At 42.0% G+C, this 19,618-nt stretch overlaps 1 protein-coding gene across 1 annotated transcript in view; it reads right to left on the reverse strand.

Moving 5' to 3' along the window:
- Nucleotides 1-1,253: 1,253 nt before the first annotated feature.
- Nucleotides 1,254-19,618, reverse strand: part of ARHGEF37 (Rho guanine nucleotide exchange factor 37) — a 72,779-nt gene continuing 54,414 nt past the window's right edge. The window contains exons 7-13 of the mRNA XM_027841653.1: nucleotides 17,628-17,732; nucleotides 16,554-16,664; nucleotides 15,373-15,702; nucleotides 12,426-12,554; nucleotides 11,266-11,461; nucleotides 9,192-9,346; nucleotides 1,254-2,286 (exon numbers count right to left, since the gene is read on the reverse strand). Coding sequence (XP_027697454.1) covers nucleotides 2,053-2,286; nucleotides 9,192-9,346; nucleotides 11,266-11,461; nucleotides 12,426-12,554; nucleotides 15,373-15,702; nucleotides 16,554-16,664; nucleotides 17,628-17,732 — 1,260 coding nt within the window. The 3' untranslated portion in view covers nucleotides 1,254-2,052. The remainder of the gene's footprint in view (nucleotides 2,287-9,191; nucleotides 9,347-11,265; nucleotides 11,462-12,425; nucleotides 12,555-15,372; nucleotides 15,703-16,553; nucleotides 16,665-17,627; nucleotides 17,733-19,618) is intronic.

The raw sequence follows: 19,618 nt of genomic DNA on the forward strand, positions 1-19,618 counted from the left end.
CAGGTCCCATTTTAATCTGGCCTCTGACATCCGATCTTCAGCGGGGACTTCTCAAAAGTTCCCCCATGGTTACCTAGTCTAGCTAAATGGGACACAAGCTGCCCCCACTGTATGGATGGCCTTCCTGCTTCCACTATTCCTTCCATTGCTCCAGAAGGAGAGAGGACAATGAGCTTGGAATGTTAGGATTTGAAGCTGGTGAAAGGGACTGTGTGGACTGAATTCTGTCACTGCCAGACAGCCACCCTTGGAGGAACACCAGAAAATGAATTTCCTGGTACCCATAATCATGAGGTTCTATTTTTCCTGTGGCCACTTCAGAAGGCATAGCTCAGGTTGAGTTAGCTACTACAATGGCAACAACAGAACATTGGTCTGATACCTCCTTTTAATCAAAATGTTACCTTTTCTCACACTTGGAAACTCACTCCAATTTTCTTCCATCTAATCTTTACGGTTAAAAAAAATTTCCACGTTATCTGCTATTTGCTGTGTCTTGCAGTGAATGTTTTTTGTCCTTTGCCTAAAAGCACAGACATTCTGACATTGGCTCCAAAATTTCTAGTCAGCACTAAAAATATGCATGGTCTCTCCCAATCTAGACACTTTTTTTTTTTTGACTAGGCAATGGGTTTAAGTGACTTGCCCAGAGTCACACAGCTAGTAGGTGTCAAGTGCCTGGTCTGAGATCGGATTTGAACTCAGGTCCTCCTGACTCCAGGGCCAGCACTCTATCCACTATACCACCTAGCTGCTGCCATGTAGACAAGTTACCTTTGACGAGTTGGCTGACTATGAGCTTCTACAGAAACACTGCTGATTGCCTGGGCTAGCTTTGGAACATAGGTGGCTATTTGAGACTAAGCCCTGCCCTCCCCCCACCACAAAGTGGCAAACTTTCCCTGAAACAATCTTTAAGCATGTGCTACATTTATGATTTGAATTCTAATTTTGTTCCAGATTTAAGGAAAATTTGCTAAAAATCACAAAATGCCTAGAGATGATCACTAAACTGTAAACCCAACCAATAAATAGGAAACATCCAGGACTTCCTGAATCTTCCCTAGATAGCTAGCATAAATAATAATAATAAATAGCATTTATATAGCGCTTACTATGTGACAGGCACTGCACTAAGCACTTTACAAATATTGTCTCATTTTATCCTCACAACCCTGGGAGGTAGGTGCTATGATTATCTCCATTTTATAGTTGAGGAAACTAAGGCAAATAGGGGTTAAGTGACTTGCCCAAAGTTACACAGCTATTAAGCGTCTGAGGCTGGATTAGAACTTGGGTCTTCCTGACTCCAGGTCCAGCACTCTAATCCACTTTGCCCCCAAGACGCTGATTAAAAATCAAAATAAAACAAGCTTTTATTAAGAGCCTACTATATGCTGGGCATTTTATAGATCACGCAAATTAAGGAACTTAAGTCCAATCAATCACATCTAGGCACAGACCTCCTGGGATCAATGCTCCCACCCAGTACATAAGAAGCTATCTCTGAACGTGCACAGCTCCTGCGCAGAGAGTTTCATGTTAGGATCATCGTATCACAGGTTTGGGGCTGAGAGGGACCTCATAGGCCACCTAATGCAACCCCCTCATTTTACAGATGAAGATCCAGAGGCCCACAGGGGATAACTGACTTACCTGAAGTAACTGGGAGAGCCAGAATTCAAACCCAAATCCTCTAATGCCACATCTGGCATTCTTTCCAAAGTATTGTGATACCTTTCTCTCATACATTGCTTCTTGCAATGTGTGACTCCAGGCCAGTAGGCCAAGACCTCATGGACCTTCTCTGCCCACAAAGGCTCCATGGAGAGGCATTCTGGAGAACCTATCCCACCATCTGCACCCCTCTGCCTCCTCCCTTCCCCCTTCCTCAGCAGCAGTGGAGATGGTATCTAGCAGGTTTGTTTTATTTTCTAACTGCCTTGTCTCATATCCACCCAGCTCTGTGTTCTGCTCCGAGACCCTTCTTACCTCTTTCAACCCACACTGTTTGACTGAGAATGCTTCACAGCCTCCCTCCTGTCATTGTTATTACATGTGTGATGGAGGGCTGTTGCAAGGGGGCAAACTCCAACCCCAGGGTGCAGGGCTTGGAACGTGGACCAGAAAGCTGGAGGGCACATAACCCCTCTGTCCATTCACTTCCACGAGGCTCCATTCTGGGTTCCCCTTCTTGTCCTGCCTCTCCAGGACTGTTACCGGCTGCCCCGCCTGCAGGCTCACTTCATGGCTGCTCCTGGCTGCAAATGGGTAGGCAGCCACCACCTAAAACACACACAAAGAGTAAGAAAATGGGGAGATCAAGGAAGACATAAAAATCCAAGAACAAACTGAAGCAAAGTGGTTCAAATCCACATTTTTTTTTTGCCATCAATGACTTAGGAGGCAGTGTAGTACAGTGGAAAGGGCATTGTATTTGGAGTCAGAGGACCTGAGTCTGAACCCTAGTTCTGCTACCTACAACCTTTGAGCAAATCACCTCATTTCTCTGGGCCTCAGTTTATTCAAAATGTCAAAGGAAGGGGTTAAGCCAGATGGATTCTAAGGTTCCTTCCAGCTCTCAATGTTCCTAGGATTCTCAGACTTTCTCATTCTCTCTGTTGGCCACTGTTTCACCTCAGCATTTCTCTCACTGTTGGTCTCTTGTTAATGAGAAATCTGACACTGTCTCCAGCTCTTTCTCTAACTCAGAGATCCATGGCTCTCAAAGAACTAGAAACTGTTAGAGTTGCAAGAAACCCGAGATGCGCAACACACATTACTAGTGGTACTCCATTTTTCACTTAAATACTTCCAAGAAGGAAGACCTTACATGGCTAATTCCCTTGCTAGCATTATTCACACCCTGTTCTCAAGAAGACAGTGGTTCACCCATCTCAGGTTCATGCTATAGTTGTTTTTCATTTGCCTTCCACTCTCTTTTCTGTTTAATCCCTAGTTTTGATTGTTATCTAGCCAGCCTTGAATTGGGAGTTTGACTTTCCCTGGGCAATAGAGGCATTATTCCTCACCTGTCAAAAATCCTCGGGTTGTATCAGAAAGAATGGCATCTATGAAATCCTGGCAGTAGCCAGAGATAGGAGGGGTGTGGGTGTGTGTGTGTGTGTGTGTGTGTGTGTGTGTGTGTGTGTGTGTGTGTGTGTGTGTGTGTGTGTGTGTGTGTATTTCACTCCTGCCTCTAACACTTGTTGACTGTGTCACCCTGGTCAAGTCATTTAACTTTTCAGGGCTCTAGACCAGTGATGTCAAGCTCAAATAAAATACTAAACCACACATAAGCATCCCTGCTGGCTGAATACTGACTTAGAAAACTACATATTAACATTATCTATGTTCTATTGTATCTTTATTTATTTTGTTAAATATTCCCTAATTACATTTTAAGCTGATCCAGGCCTCACTCAGAAGTGTTGTGGGCCACAATGTGGGTATGCTGGAGGTCTCTGCTCTAGATAATTCTCTAAGACTATAAGCTGAGAAAAAGGTGCTGATCTGCATTGTTAGAGGGAATATCCTCACCCAAGATTTCCCTATGCTAATTAACTCACAAATCCAGACTCTATCCTACACACACACACAAACATACACACATGTATATACACAGTATATGTAAGTTATACACATAAATATATGTGCGATGTACGCACTCATATGTATTCATGGAAATCTATAATGTCATTAGTGTGGGGATCTTCTGTGTGAGGAATAAATAAATGATTCAACAGGTATTTGTTAAATGCCTACTGTGTGTCAGGTGCTTTGGTAGAAGCTAGGGATTCCAAAACAAAAAATAAAATATTTCCTCCCCTCAAAGAGTTCACATTCTATCAGGGGAGATAAAGTATCAGCCTATGGAAGATACATACAGAAAAGCTGATTGCTGCACCCACTTGGCTTGGCACAGTGCCTGGCACAGAACAGGTGCTTAATAAATGTCTGTTGATTATTCATTGATTGGTTGACATTGCATTTTTTCTCTGAGTTGATAAAGTTCATTCTGTGCTTGTTAAAAATTCTTATCAGACTTTTGTTGTTCAGTAGTTTCAGTCGTGTCTAACTCTTCATGACCCCATTTGGGGTTTTCTTGGTAAAGATACTGGAGTGGGTTTGCCATTTCTCTCTCAGCTCACTTTACAGATGAGGAAACTGAGGCAAACAGAATTAAGTGACTTGCTAGTCACAGCTAGTGACTGAGGCTGGATTTGAACTCAGGAAGATGAGTATTACTGACTCCAGGTGCTGCGCTCTATACCCATTACACCACCTAGCTGCCCCCTTATCAGGCTAAGTGAATTCCCAGTACCAGACCCCATCCAAGGAAAGGGCCTCAATCTACTTGGCTGGGATTACTCAAATAACCAAACTGAATATTTGAATGTTATAGGCAAAGTGAATGTGAATGCATGTGATGAGTGGAGCATCCTAGAAAACTCTAGGGACCCCATATACAGATACTATTGATTTTAGATGTCAAGTTTTTGTCTAATAGATTTGCTGCAAATATTGATACTAGTCTGTTTCTTTTTAGTTAATTTAGAGATGTTACTTTTTGTTGTTGTTGTACAGAACCCTATTATTTTTGTATACTCAAATGCATTGACTTTTTCTCCAATAATTTCTTCCATTTGCTTGAATGGTGGAAATGTTCTTATTCACCATAGCTGAGCTTTTTTCTTTTAGCATTCTACATTTCAAAAAATACATAGATTGCTGATATAGAATTTATCTTCATGCATGGTATGAGTAAGGGATCCAAACCTAGTTTTTACTATCCAATTTTTCCTAACAGTTTTTATTGGATATTGATTCCATTCCCTAGGTTTTCCAAAACATTGGTCTGTCAAACATTGTGTGCGTGCATGCACACACAAACATATATATAGTGTGCATATACACATGCAATATATATGTGTGTATATATGTCCCCAAAGTGCTTTAAAATATTTCATATATGTACATATGTATGTATGTATATATATATATGTAGACGGAGAGAGAGAGACAGAGAGAAAGAGAAAGAAAGAAAGAGAGAGAGAGAGAGAATTGTTTCTATTTCTGTATTTCTGGGTTCTCTATTCTGTTCCATCAATCTGTTTGTTTCCTTTTGTGCCAGACAGTTTTTAATAACTCTTGCTCTAGAGTACATTACAAATTTGATCAGGCAAGTCTCTTGTCATCATTTCTTTTTATTGCCTTTCTTGACATTCTTTCCTGTCTATGTTCCCATATGAATTTTGTCAGGACTTTGGGAAATTCCAAGAAATGACCTGAGAGGCAGAGTTGCACAGTGGATAGAAACTTGCCCTCAGAGTCAGAAAGACCTGGGTTCAAGTTCCACCTCTGATGTCAGCTACTTGTACGACCTTGGTAAAGTCATCTAACTTAATGTTCCTGGCATATCACAAGACTATAAATTACAGAACTCTTTCTGATCTGCTTTAGTAAGGCTGGTTTCCTCCTGGTTTACTCAGATAGTACGTATGTGATTAGCAGAGCATCCAAGACAAGTTTATGTACCCCACACACAGCTCCAATAGGTTTTAGATTTCAGGCTTTTGTCTGCTATATTTGCTGTAAATATTTTTGCCCATCTTGTTTCTGTACTGTCAGTCTTCTCCATACTGACAAAATCAAAGGCCTGAACCAAGCCTCTCCCCACCCCCCATAGAAATAACCTACTAATATTCTGACTGGTATTATGTTCAATCTGTAAATTAATCTGGGAAGTATTCACATTTTTACTGTATTTGCTTAACCTAACAATAAGTCAGAGGCATCCCTCTGGGCAATTTTTCCTTGATTTCTGTCAAAAGCATTTTGAAGTTGTCTTTACATAGATTTCATATATATAAGTTAATACCATATGCGATACCCTTTGTTGTTATTATAAAAGCTATTTCTCTCCCAATTAACCTTGATTCTTTTGGGGAGTATGTAAACATGAAAATTATCTTTATGAGAATCTTATACCCCAATACTCTATGGGAGTAATTTTACTCCGATTAATTTTTTTGTTGTTGATTTTTGTAGATATATAATCATGTCATCTACAAATAGAGATGTTTCTAATGTCTTTATTGTCAGTGATTATTCCTTTAATGTCTTTATTGCTTTTGCCAACATTTCTCCCTTTTTCTTTAAAGATTTATTGATGACATTTCACATCACAGTCATTTCTAGCTATAACCTTTCCACCCACACTCTCTAGCGAGGCTTCCATTCTAACAAAGAAAAAGTATTAAGCAGCCATGTCTGACAGTGTTTAATTACTAACATTTTAAGAGTATGTCAAATAGGACTGATGTTTACGGATAAGTCTCTCTTAATTCCCTCTCTTGAGCTCCATTCCCATACTGCAACCCCAACACATTCAATTCCAAACACAATCTCTCCCCTTGGACCCACCTCTCCTCCTATCTATTATCCTTCCAGTCACAAAGGTGTATGATCTCGGTACCATCCTCGTTCCTCATGCTCACTCACTCCACATACCAAATAAGCTGACAAATCTTATTTCTATTTGCTTAAGTCTTGCATTAGACTAAATTAGATTCTTGCTCCTCATACAGTGACCCCTCTAGTTCATGCCCTCTCATCTCCCATCTGAGCCATTTCAACAGCCTCCTAATTAGGGTTCCTATCTCAAGCCTTTCCTCAATCCACTCCATCTTCCACACAGCTGCCAAAATGATTTTCCTAAAGCATAGGTCTGACCACAGTAACTACCTTCTCAATAAATTCCAGTGCCTCCTTACTTTTGCTAGAATCAAACAGAAGTGCCTCTGTTTGCCATTTATAGCTCTTCACAACATGGTCCTTCCCACCTTTCCAGGGACTCGTCATCTACCTTTCTTCTCTACATCACTTCCCTCCACACACTCAGAGATCCAGCCCCACTGGCTTAACCTCCACTCTACACCCATCTCTGCACTTTTGCACTGACTTTCCCCAGTGCCTGGAATGAACTCTCATTTCCTTTAAGGTACAGCTCAAGGGCCACCCCTCTACATGAAGCTTTTTCTGATTCCCCTCAGTCATTGGTGCTCTCTCTATTAAAAACTAAAACCACCTTACATTACATGTGCATTTGTATAGGTATATATTGCCCTCTCTGTTGGAATGTAAACTCCTTGAAGGAATTTTGTCCTTGTAGCTCCAACACTGAGCAAAAGGCCTGGTATACTGGAGGTAATTAAAATGGTTTTTGATTGATAGGTGACTGATTTTATACCTGTTTTTAGTGTGAATGTCCACCTAGTTTCTTCCAAAGTATATAATATTAACTTGTGGCTTCAAATACATACTTTTCAATCATATAAAGGAAAGATTCTTATATTCTTACATTTTACAATTAAAAATATTAAAGTGATGTACTTTGTCAAAAGCTTCTCTAATATAACCGTGTAGTCTTTGTTATTTGTGGGTTTCCTGCTTTTGCCTGCATCCCAGTTGTAAATTTTACTTGAATCACAGGATCATAAATTTAAAGTTGAAAATGACCTTAAAATACTATCTAGTCCAACCCCCTCATTTTAGAAATGAAGAAAAAGAGGGCCATGGAAGTAAAATGACTTTTCCAAGGCTGTCAGATGGTAAGTGGGGGGGACAAGGATTTGAACACAGATCAAATAAGGAATATCAAGCCCTGGAAATGGCTAAATACCTATGTGGAGGACAGACTGAAGAGGGGAGAGACTTGAGGCCAATTGGGAGGTTATTGCAATAGTCTACATATGAGATGATGGGGCACTGAAATAGATTGGTCGCTATATGAGTACAGAGGAGGGGGACATGTATCAACTGTTCAGATGTGTAGGGCAAGCAAGAGGAACGTGTCAAGGAAGTCACCAAGGATGAAAACCTGTATAACTGGAAGGATAGTGGTGCCTTTTTAAAAGAGAAGTTCAAAAGAGGAATGAGTTGGGAATGAAAAATAATGAGTTCCACTTTAGATATATTTAGTTTAAAATGTCTATGAGCTATCTAGTTCAAATGGACAATATAGGACAAGAGCTCAGGAGAGAGACTAAGGCTGAATATATACATCTGGGAATCATCTACAAAGAGATAATAATTGAACCCATGGGAATTGACGAGATCACCAAATGAGAAGGTATGAAGAAAAAAGAAAAAAGAAAAGAGAGCCCAGAATAGTGCCTTCTGGTACACCCACAGTTAGGGAAAGGGGAAGAGAAAATGAACCTGCAAAGGATGCGGGGAAGTAACCGTAGGAATGATAGAAGAACCAGAAAAGAGTGGTATCGTGAAAACCCAGAAAGGAGGGGGTATCCATATGAATGTGATGGAATATTGTGCCACAACAAATAATGACTATGGCAAATGCAGAATAACATGGGAAACCTTATATAAACTGATACAGAAAGAAATAAGGAAAATCAAGAGGACAATACACATAATGACCACCATAATGAAGAGGAACACAACACTGAAAGGCATTAAAACTCTGATTAATGCCATAAACAATTTTGACTTCAAAGGACTGAAGGTGAAATACTCATCTTTCAGCAGAGGGGTCAGGGCTATAGGTATGTGTTGTGGGCCAGGATCTTGGTGCAACTGGGGAGTTGTGAGTTACTCACCCCTCTCCTCTCCACTCACTGTTGTGAGCTAAGAAGCTATGGAGTAAGTCTGAGGCAATTTGAGTTAACTTTGCCTCCAGGTGAATTGATCTGAGACCCAGTGGGGGGACCTTTGGACAAGAAGAATAGAAAAGTGGTTTTTAGGACTTTGGCAGAGAGTTTCTGAGATGCTAAGGAGCTTTCTTGCCAAATGCTTTTACTGCAGGGAAATACCAACTGCCTTGAAGAAAGCTTGCCCCTGGGGATATCTGAATGTCTTTTTATTAAAAAGCATGTTTATTTGAATCCTCAGGCTCTGAGGGAGCCATCTCCCTAGACACAGATAGTGTGTAGGATGGAATGAGGACTATGTTGTCAGACACAACCACTGTGTTTCTTCCCTACATTCTTTTGTTATAAGAGAAGGGTCTGTGGAGGCAGGGGTATGAGTCACTGAGAAGGGAAAGTGATATAAAACAGCATCATTAAAACTTTTTTGAAGCACTTTGAGCTCTCTAGCAAAGGAGAAATTAGATACATTTGTGTACAAGGAGTGACGTAAATTCAAGTTGTCCTTTCTTTCAGACCTACCTGAAAAACAGGCGTGACAGCACGGGCTGATGCCCTGGGAGCTTCTTCTGGAGGGAACCTGAAACCATCGCCTGACCCCGCCTGCATGCTGGGCTCCTCAGGTGGGACCACCTGATACAGCTCTAGTTTTCCAGCTGGCACATACCCTCGATAGCCTAAAAGGCACATGGAAATTTTTCTGAGATGGGTAGTTAGTTCTCTGGTGGGGATAAACAAGTTTCCAATTTCCTTCATTTGACAAAAATTTACTAAGAGGCCAAAGCATCGTGCCAGGTCCTAGCGGGGAGGTACAAAGTTCAGATAAAATAATGTATCTGCCTTCCTGTAGCTTATGTTATAGGAAAGGGGTCAGACATAAATGCAGATATGTATAACAAAGTTCATGAGAAGAATAAAATTCTATGTGTGGTCCAAGGGGAAAGATCATTACTGGTTGGAAAATCAGGTAGGGTGGTTAGGGATTATATAAGTGAATGAAGCTGAAGGATTGGGAATTCCCCTGTATGACACCTAGCACCATGCCCTGTGTTTACAGATCAGCTCTGGCCCACAGCCCCAAGTGCCTACCTCTTGGTACTATGTATTTCCCCTCCTCTGGGTCCAGCTATTTTTAAGAAGAGGGCTGGACAATGAAATAGGCTCATTTCCCTAGGTTTTGGTTTTGTTTTTGTTTTTTTTGGAGGCAATCAGGGTTAAGTGACTTGCCCAGGGTCACACAGCTAGTAAGTGTCAAATATCTGAGGCTGGATTTGAACACAGGTCCTCCTGACTCCAGGGCCAATGCTCTATCCCCTGTACCACCTAGCTGCCTCAGCACTACAATTTTAATTGTGAAAATCGTCAGAGCCAGCAAAGCTGTTCCCAAGATGGAAAACTAGACCAAAAGTGTTAGCCCCTCCCTATCCATTGAGAAGGCAATATGATACCCCATCATATATATGAAATCATGCAAAACATATTTTATATTAGCCATATTGCAAAAAAAAGCAAGAAAAATAAAGTAAAAAAGTAAAAAATAAAATAAACCAAAAGTGTATGATTAGGGTGGTATTCCACTATAGCAAAATTCTGTAAGTGTGAACATAAGACAAAGCCTATCATTTAACATATAGGGCATTCTGGAGCTTTGCCCAAGCAATCTAAATATGCCTTAGCCAAGAGAAAGTGCTGGCACCCACAGTGACTGCAATTGCCACCCAAAATGGGAGTCTCATACCAACTTTTGTAATACAAAGGCCTGGAATGGAGGCCTCCAACACATACAGGGTAGGACTCACTCAGTATTGACCAATGAACCCAGGAATCTAAGAGTTAGAATAGACCCCAGAGCTCAGTTACATGGTCCATCCCCTACTTGAGCAGAAATCTCTCGAGCGCTCCTGATGAGTGGTCGTCTAGGAGCTTCTTGAGTATTAATCAAGTAGGAGGGAGCTCACTGCCTCACAGGACAGCACATTCCATTGCTGGAAAGCTCTGATTGTTTGGAATTAATTCTTCATTTTCAACTGATGTCTCCATCCTTCAAGTGCTTATCTGTTGCTCCTAGTTTTGTCTGCTGGGACTTGGCAGAACAAATTTGATAATTTAATAATAATAAGCTTGGCCAAGTAGATTGTGCCAGACTTGGAGTCTTAAAGAACTGGTTTCAGAGATCATCTCTGAGGCTTACTTGTCATGTAACCTGGGGAAATTCCTTAACTTCCATTTCCTCATTTATAAAATAGAGATAATTGTTGTGATGATCAAAATGAGATAATGTATATAAGGGGCTTTACAAACCTTAAAGTGACATAAATTGAGATGTTAATACTTCTATTTCTATTTCTCTTCTCCATGACAACCCCTCAGATATCTCAACACTGATCATGTACTTTCCTAAGTCTCCCCTTCTCCAGGAAAAAAAACAAAAAACAAACAAAAAAACAAGTTTTTTCTTCTATTAGTCCTTATGTGACATGGTTGACATGATTTGTTGATTTTTCTACAGAACAGCTTTTTTCCCATCAGCCTTTGTGGAATAGCTCGTGGGCTTTCCCCAGAGAAAGGAGACTTTCCAGGTCCCCTGTGTACATACCTCCAGTATCCACCAGCCAACGACTAGTATTGCCTTTGGTATCCCTGTCCTGAAGGAGAGCCACAATCTGTCCTCTCTGGAGGGTCAGAGCCAGATTTCCACTCCCACTGATGTTACTTGTCACCTGGTAGAGCTTGCTAGGGCCATACTTGCTCAGAAGGGTCTGTACCTGTCTTTCTGCAGCAGGTTGGAATGGCTAGGCAAAGAAGAAGTCGTAATGAGTCACAGAATCACCCACCATTCCAGAAGACACCTATTCTGAGCCTATTTCTGAGCATTTCCTTTCTCCAGTCTGAGAAGTGGCCATCCATTCTCTACTTGAGAGGGAATTCACTGCTTCCAAAAGGCATCTCATCATGAGGAAGGTTTTCTTTCTACTCAACTAAACATTCCTCCTAATTCTGGCCAGCTTTGTGTAAAGAGCCCTGTGTTGAGAGGTGGGCTTTCGTTCTAGTCTATCCTTCAATCCCCGGGTGACCTTCGGGGCAAGTGTCTTCTCCTTTCTGAGCCTTAGAATCCACATTTATAAAATGAGGAGCCCAACTTAGATGTCAGAATCTTGGAGTTGAAAAAGAAGTAGCTTAATGGTCTGTTAGTCTAAACTTCATTTCCAAGTTCCCTTCTAGCTCCACAGTACTAAGGTTTTGTTTTTGTTTTTGTTTTTTTTGGAGGCAATCAGGGTTAAGTGACTTGCCCAGGGTCACACAGCTAGTAAGTGTCAAGTGTCTGAAACTGGACTTGAATTCAGGTCCTCCTGTCTCCAGGGCCAATGCTCTGTCCACTGCACCTCCAAGCTGCCCCAGGGCTACAATTTTAATTGTGAAAATCCTCAGAGCCAACAAAATGGTCCCAAGATGGAAAACTAGACCAAAAGTGTCAGCCCCTCCCTATCCATTGAGAAGGCAACATGATACCCATCATATAATGAAATCATACAACACATATTTAATATTAGCACATGTTGCAAAAAGAAAGAAAAATAAAGTAAAAAAAGTAAAAAATAAAATAAACCAAAAGTGTATGATTAGGGTGGTATTCCATTATAGCAAAATCCTGCTTTTACAACCAATAAATATTACTTGTTTCTCCTTCATGCACAGCCCTGTCTGAGTTAGGAATACAGAGGGTGGGGAGAGGGTGGGCCCACTGGGAACACTTACTTGTGTTATTGGAACTGGCAACACCTTCTCAAAGCTCTGGCGGAAGGAGTGAAGCTGGGCACTGGTCTTGCCCAATGTGTCTTCCATCACCTTCCTGAAGTCAGATTCAGAAACATGGCTGTGGGGCAACTGGAGAAAAGATACTGAAGTCAGAGATGAACCAGAAGAGGATGATTAGAAGACAGAAAGAATGAAAAGATTCTTGCCCCATGCAATGTATGCAAAATTATTGTTTATTTGACAAAATCATTTTCTATGTTCTAAGCAGGTAACCTATTGACCAGGTATTGTTGTTTTTCAACTCTTCATGACCTCATTTGGGGTTTTCTTGGTAAAGATACTGGAGTGGTTTGCCATTTCCCTCTCCAGTAGATTAAGGCAAACAGAGGTGAAGTGACCTGTCCAGGGTCATACTTCTTGTAAGTATCTGAGCCCAGATTTGAACTCAGGTTTTACTGACTCCAGGTCCAGTGATCTATTCACTGAGCCACTTCATGCATCCTACTGGCCAGGTACGACTCAGTGAATCTCACCTAGTGATTCAACTCTTATACTTACTCTAGCAGTGTGACCCTAGGCCAGTCACTTAACTTTTGTTTGCCTCAGTTCCTCATTTGCAAAATGAGCTGGAAAAGGCAATGACAAACCACTCCAGTATCTTTGCCAAGAAAACCCCAAATGGGGTCATGAAGAGTCAAACACAACTGAAATGACTGAACAACAACAACAAGGCAATGATAGTAAATGGTTATAAATTCTGATTCCAAATAAGGTCAATGTCCCTCATGGGAAAGATAAGTCTGAGGTAATGGAGGGAATTTTAACTTTAACAGATACCAATGAGATTGTCATCTATTAGTCAAATATAGAAGAGAGACAAGGTTGTAAAATGTTTTTTATATACGATATTGTTCCATACTCTACACATTTGTCTTGTGGCTTGGAAACAGTGTTCCACAAATCAGAGACCATTCAGAAATAATCCCAACCCACTGGGAAAAGAGATTGAATATGAAGTCCCTTTACCTCTATTTCTTAGTTTGAGGAAGCTGGTCCTTTTTCCGCACAAGAATCCAAAACCTTTTTCCATCCTGGCATGGTCTATATAAAAAAACTAGGCAACTTCAAAACCCAACCTAGAGAACCACAGTCTTAAAGTGAACTCAAAAGTTTTCTAACACAGTGCATCGTTGGGCAAAGAATACATGTTCATCATATAGTCAAGGGGTTAGCCATTTATTTATACTGAAATTGTTGAAGCAATGACCTATGTTCACTTAAGTCCTCACATGGAGATAACCTTGGATTCTTGAAGGATATATATGGAGCATAAACTCCAGCAGGTCCTACCAGCCATCTTTCTCTCATTTGAGGACCAATCGAGCTAAGTGCAGGGCAGTTGAACACCAGAGGGCAGAGTTCTCTAGCCATAGCAACTCATTTTACCATGTACTAAATCAAAGAAGGATTATGGGATGCATAGGAGGAGGCGGTGAGGATGCCAATGAAATGACGGCTCTTTTGAAGTATTCAAGTACCCATGTGTATGAGATAGGAATGATAATTCATTAGAATGAGATGCGGTAAACCTATGATGCTATTAGCTTAGACTTTCTGATGCCTTTCAGTCCAGGATTTTGCCTCCAATAGTAGCATCAAAGGATATGTGTGCTGTGAAAAGATTATGGCTGGCCTCCATGACATCACCCTCAAAGATCAGAGCTGTCCTCACTCCCAAACATTCTAGCTTCCCTCCAAGAATCTCTGCCACATCTGTCATCCACGAATTTATCTAATATTTATAGTTTGGCTGATCCCAAACTATAAATATGAGTTATTTTCTACTGTAATATTATAAATAACTTAAAGTTTTATAAGTTAACAACTAGATGAGTGACAGAATACTTCCTCTTATCCATCATAAACTTGTCTTAGAGAGACATGCAGCATGATGGACAGGGGGCCAGAATCACTCCAGAAGACTTGGGTTCAATCCTACTTCTGATACATACTAGCTGGTCACTTAACCTCTCAATGTCTTGCCCCACCCCCCACCTCAGGCACCTCTCTAAGGCTAGAAGTTAACAGGTGAGTTACTGACCAGCATTGTGGAGGAAATTTCCACACTGAAAGTTCCCCCAGGCTGATGAAATCACAGGTCTGGATGAACAAAAGTCCTTAGCTTACGAACTTCAAAAGATATTCCTTACTTCTAGTATTTTTCCCCTGAAGCAGCCTCAAGCATAGAACCTTCTTTGTGTCAAAGTTACAGAGAACTTTTGGGGAGGATTTTGTATCCAGCAGTCATAGGGAATGATTAGGATCAAGTGGGAGTGGAGGCGCCCAGTGGGGTAAAATATCAGGTAGGCTCCAGCTGGGCCTCTGTAGGCAGCAAACTGTTAACAAATCAAAAGCACGCACTTTCCCTCTGCATTGTTTTCTTAAACCAGTTCCAAGTGGGAATTCTCCACCCCAGGCTTGGCTTCCAAACTCTGATATTTCCCTTTCCTGCTTAGCTCTCTGAAGCAGCTACCTCTAAGATTTCTGACTTAACCTCTGTTCTGTTCAGAGCTTGCTTCCTTGGATCCCTGGAACACTGTGTTTGGCTGTCTTCAATGCCCCAACCTGTTTTTCTTGCTTGTCACTGTTGACTCCCTAGCCTGTTAATCACTCACTATTCCCCAGGATGGAGGTGGCCTTCTCCTCACCCCTTTAAGGGTATGGAGACAACAGTTTCAGATTTTCATCCTGTTCATAAGTCCCATCAGCTGGGATTATTTCCAGAAAGCAGAGACAAAAGAAGAAAGACTAGGTCATGGCCACCTCTATCCTCCATCTATGTGAAAGTCAGTTGAAGAGTATTCCAAAGAATCACAAAGAGGTTGGTAGATGGGCAGCTCTTTTCAGTTCTTGCTCAGAACCCAAAGGACCTGGAGGCCTTCCTCACCTGAGCCAGCTCTCCTTCTGCCCTCTGCAACACTTGCTGGGCAAGATCCCTCTGGAGGGCCATAAGGGTGTGCAAGATCTGGCCCAGCCATTGTGTGGCCACCCCGTTAAACTGAGGAAGCTCAGACACCAGCAGAGAGTTCAGGGCCTGGTACGTGTGCCTAGTGGCTTCCTCTTCATAAGTCATGCTGCCCATTTCAGCCAGCTTCTCTTCTACCCGTTCAAAGTCCAGCAGTTTGTCCAGACGCTTCTTGATCAGATTCTGAGGCCCCAGTAGGGCTTTAGACAGGTGGCCCAGTGGGTGGTACACTAGCCTTTCCAGCCGCTGCTTCTGTGGGAGAGAAGCATCATTCAAGAGATCCTGCCACCCCTGTAGTGTACAATCCAGGCAGGACTTTGGGAACTGACTGTCTCAAGGCTTTAAGGACTATCCTACATGGACACAAATAAAAGAGGGCATAGCACCCAACCTCCTGATCTGAGGCAGAACCAAATCTGACCGATGCTACAAAAATAAGAAGCTCCTCTCGAGCCTGAAAAAGACAATCGGTGAATTCTGTGTGTCTAAATCCCTTGTCCTATACCCTAGGCTTTCCAGCTCTATCTATCCACAGGTAAAAACAGTGAATGTCTGATGATCATCCTTAGAATAATTACAACAACAACAACAATTAATAATAATAATAATATCACATTTTCATAGTGCTTTTCAAGCACTAACATAAATATTAGATAGGGAAATTTAGGTGAGTTCTTCCCTGGAACCTTAATTTGAGGAGCAAACCCAGCCATGCTTACTTCTCCCTCAGGTCCACTCCACCTTGCCTCCCATGCCTGGGTACCTCCCCTACCCCCAACTTCTCAGCTCCCTTTTATGTCCTATCTTCTCCTTTTAGAATGTAAGCTCCCTGAAGGAAGGAATTATCTTTCTTTTTACATACATATCTCACTATGAGTGGAAAGAGCTCTATTCCAGGCCCAAAAGAAAAGGACAAAGACTAAGAAGGACAAGGAAAGATTAAGGAAGCCATATTCCTGCCTCTACTCTCCTACTTTGTCTAGAATGCTCTAGATATCTCTCTCCACTCTCAAAGCTCATGCCAGTCCTGGACTTCACACACCAGAAATTCCCTTACTCTACAGGCTCCATCATCTACTCGAGGAAGAAACAAGAGAACTTACAAATTCCAAGAAGGCCAGAAGGTGCAAGTTTCTTGTAAGGCAGCAATATTGCTGCACAGCTCCGCCTTCCATCTCCAGATCACATTCATGTGGTTTGATCCTGAGGAAAGTCTAGGCCAGAGTAAGGGACATTATACAAGGCAATGAGAATCCACAGACATGAGCTACAAAAGGACCGTGGGCATCCTCCCCTCTGGAATGTGTCAACATTGGGGACAAGGATTAAAAGAAAAACAACAGAATTGAATGGTGAGAAAGACAGACATATGATTCTGGTCAGGACTCCAACAGGATACCTCAAGGACAGCTATTAACCAGAGTAAATTCCCTGAGTCTGTGCCAATTTAAATCTGCTCACCAAATGAGACAGGCTGAGAGGTTCTAAAATGGCCTCGGAAGCTGAGCCCGGAAGGCTCATGGTATTCTTTGTTTAAAGGGCACTAGGTGGCTTAAGCACTTGGTGGTTGATGGTCATTATTAAGGCTGGCACTTTGCTAAGAGCTGGACAAGAGGCCAAGAGCTAGAAAGGAGGTCCAGGGTCCAACTGGTCCAACCTGTACCTGAACAGGGTTCATCAGGGTACATTGTAGAGTCTGAGTGTTGGAAAAGACCTCTGGAAAGGTCCAACCTGTACCTGAAGTGGGGTCAAGTGACTTGAACTCTAGAAACTAACTAGTTACTCTCAACATCTCATTTAGCTTTGGCTTCAATTCCCTATTAATCATTTTCATTCTGCCCTATCCAGGTCAAAAAGATCTTTCTCCTCAGCAAAGAAATGAACAGACAAGAATTAAGTTGTTCTATCTCTCTCTGTCATCGTTATTCTATCAACCTTAGGCAGGGGCCCTCCTCCAGCTTGGATGCTTCTCTTATCCCCAACATAGCTGTAAAGATAGCAACCGGATGTCTTACTGTTCTCGGCATGCCTCATCAGTTTGAGAGCCCCAACACAGTTTTACAGAACCACGAAACTCCTCAGTATTCACCTTCTATCATCTGCCCTTCCCTCGAGTTCTCTGGATTGTGATGATGTGTGGGGCCCCTAGGGTCTTGTTTGGCACGTAGAACAGTTACCTCCAAATTCTCCAGGTATGAGGCCACATTGCTCTTTAGTTCATTCACACACAATGCCACCCAGTGGAACTTCTCTTCTAAGTCATCGAACTCCCTGTCTTCAGTCTAAAATCCAAGTGATGAAAGTTATATTTCAAAAATAATAATAATAACTGATGGTTGTATAATGCTTTGAGATTTTGCAGAGCAACTTACATACATTACTTCATCTGAGCTTTACAGCAACCCAGTGACGGAGGAATTACAAATATTAATATGCCCATTTTATAGATAAGGAAATGGCTTCAGAAGGAGGTTAAGTAATTCCCCTATCATCATACAGCTAGTAAGTACTAGAGACAGGATTGGAATCCAGGTTTTCCTGACTCCAGTTCCAGAACTCTATTCATTATGCCATATTAATTAAGCAACTACTATGCGCAGAATGGGACAACTAGATGGCTCAGCGGATAGAGCACTGGGCCTGGAGTTAGGAAGACCCGAGTCCAAATTTGGCCTCAAACACTTAGTAGATGTGTGACCCTGGGCAAGTCACTTCACCTCTGTTTGCCTTAATCCACTGAAGAAGGAACTGGCAAACCACTCCAGTATCTTTGCCAAGAAAACTCCATGAACAGTATGGTGGCGTGGGGTCACAAAGTCAGACAAGACTGCACGAACAACATCAAATGTACAGAATACTACGTTACGGAGAAATACAAAGTTTGGAAGAACCAGTTTTTGCCCTTATGGAACTCACAAAGACTATACTATAATTACATAAGAGCAAGTATAAATTGAAGGGCTCTGTGGAATTCAAAAAAGAAGTCAGTAACAAATTTAAGGGGTCAGGGAAAACTTTACGGAGGGATGGGGATCTGAGTTGGACCTTAAAGGACAGCCAGTTGGATGACAGCATAAGCAAAGACATAGAGTAATGAGAACATGTGACATAGGGAGGGGAGGGTGAGAGCCCGCCTTGGCTAGAGTTCATTGTACGTGCTAAGGTTAGCAGACAGCATTAGAAAAGACTAAAAAAGAGTCTTGGATTGCGGAGGATCTTGAATGCCAGGCTGTCTGAACTTTACTCAGTAGGCATCAGAAGCCATTCACTGAAAACTTTAAGTCAAGAAGCCAGGGAGGAAACCGATTTTACAGACCAAATTTGGGACTTTCAGTCACTATCAGAATGGAAGCTCATGTAAACAGTTAAACCATCCTACCATTACGCAGAAATGTCCACAAGGAAGCATTAGGACACAGGCTCCAAAAGAATGTACAAGGAATTAACAACCTTCACTCCCACTGGGAATGAAGTCACAGAATGGCCTTTAAAATAGCAAACCTTTCCAAATATTTCCTTCCCTTTCTCGTGAATCAGCTGGAATCAGCACAAAATGTTGGAGAATAATAGGTGGTTTCTGATCCAAACTCAATGACTGTAAAGCAAGTGTTCTTATAGGACCATTTAATCTCTGGGGAAGGGGGGGAGCCCCAGGGGCCTTGGGAGTTTCCACAGAAATGAAATGGCACTGCATCAAGCCTGTCTTACCCTAGGGGAGCCTAGAATTTGAGAGCTCTAGGGGACAGGAGAGCCTCAATGTGAGAAGCTAAAGCAGCTGAGGCCCAGTAGGGTCTCGGTGATATCTCACGTCCTTGGGGGAACAGATTCCCAGGTGCTGACATAAGTAGACTCAGTATGGCCTGACAGAAAACCCAGAGATCAAGCCCTAAGAAAGGAGAAAAGGTTCAAGTCATCAAAATCTGAAGTCCACAGACTGAAGTCAGGGTCAGTACCTCAGGAGCAGGCTTGTGTGGGCTGAAGTGAAGGGGCCTTGGTGGCAACGCTGGAGGGGGTAATGGCAACGACAGAATCTAAGCCAGAGTAGCCACATTTTGAAGGCTCAGGACTATTTTTGCTGACACCATCCCTTTGGTTCCCTAAAAGGTTTCCACTGGGCCATATCCTGACAGTACCTGTCTCTTGAGGTTTGGTGGAAAAATTTAAATGT

This window comes from Vombatus ursinus, unplaced genomic scaffold (genome assembly GCF_900497805.2).
Source record: "Vombatus ursinus unplaced genomic scaffold, bare-nosed wombat genome assembly UNPS02014863.1, whole genome shotgun sequence".
Taxonomy (NCBI): domain Eukaryota; kingdom Metazoa; phylum Chordata; class Mammalia; order Diprotodontia; family Vombatidae; genus Vombatus; species Vombatus ursinus.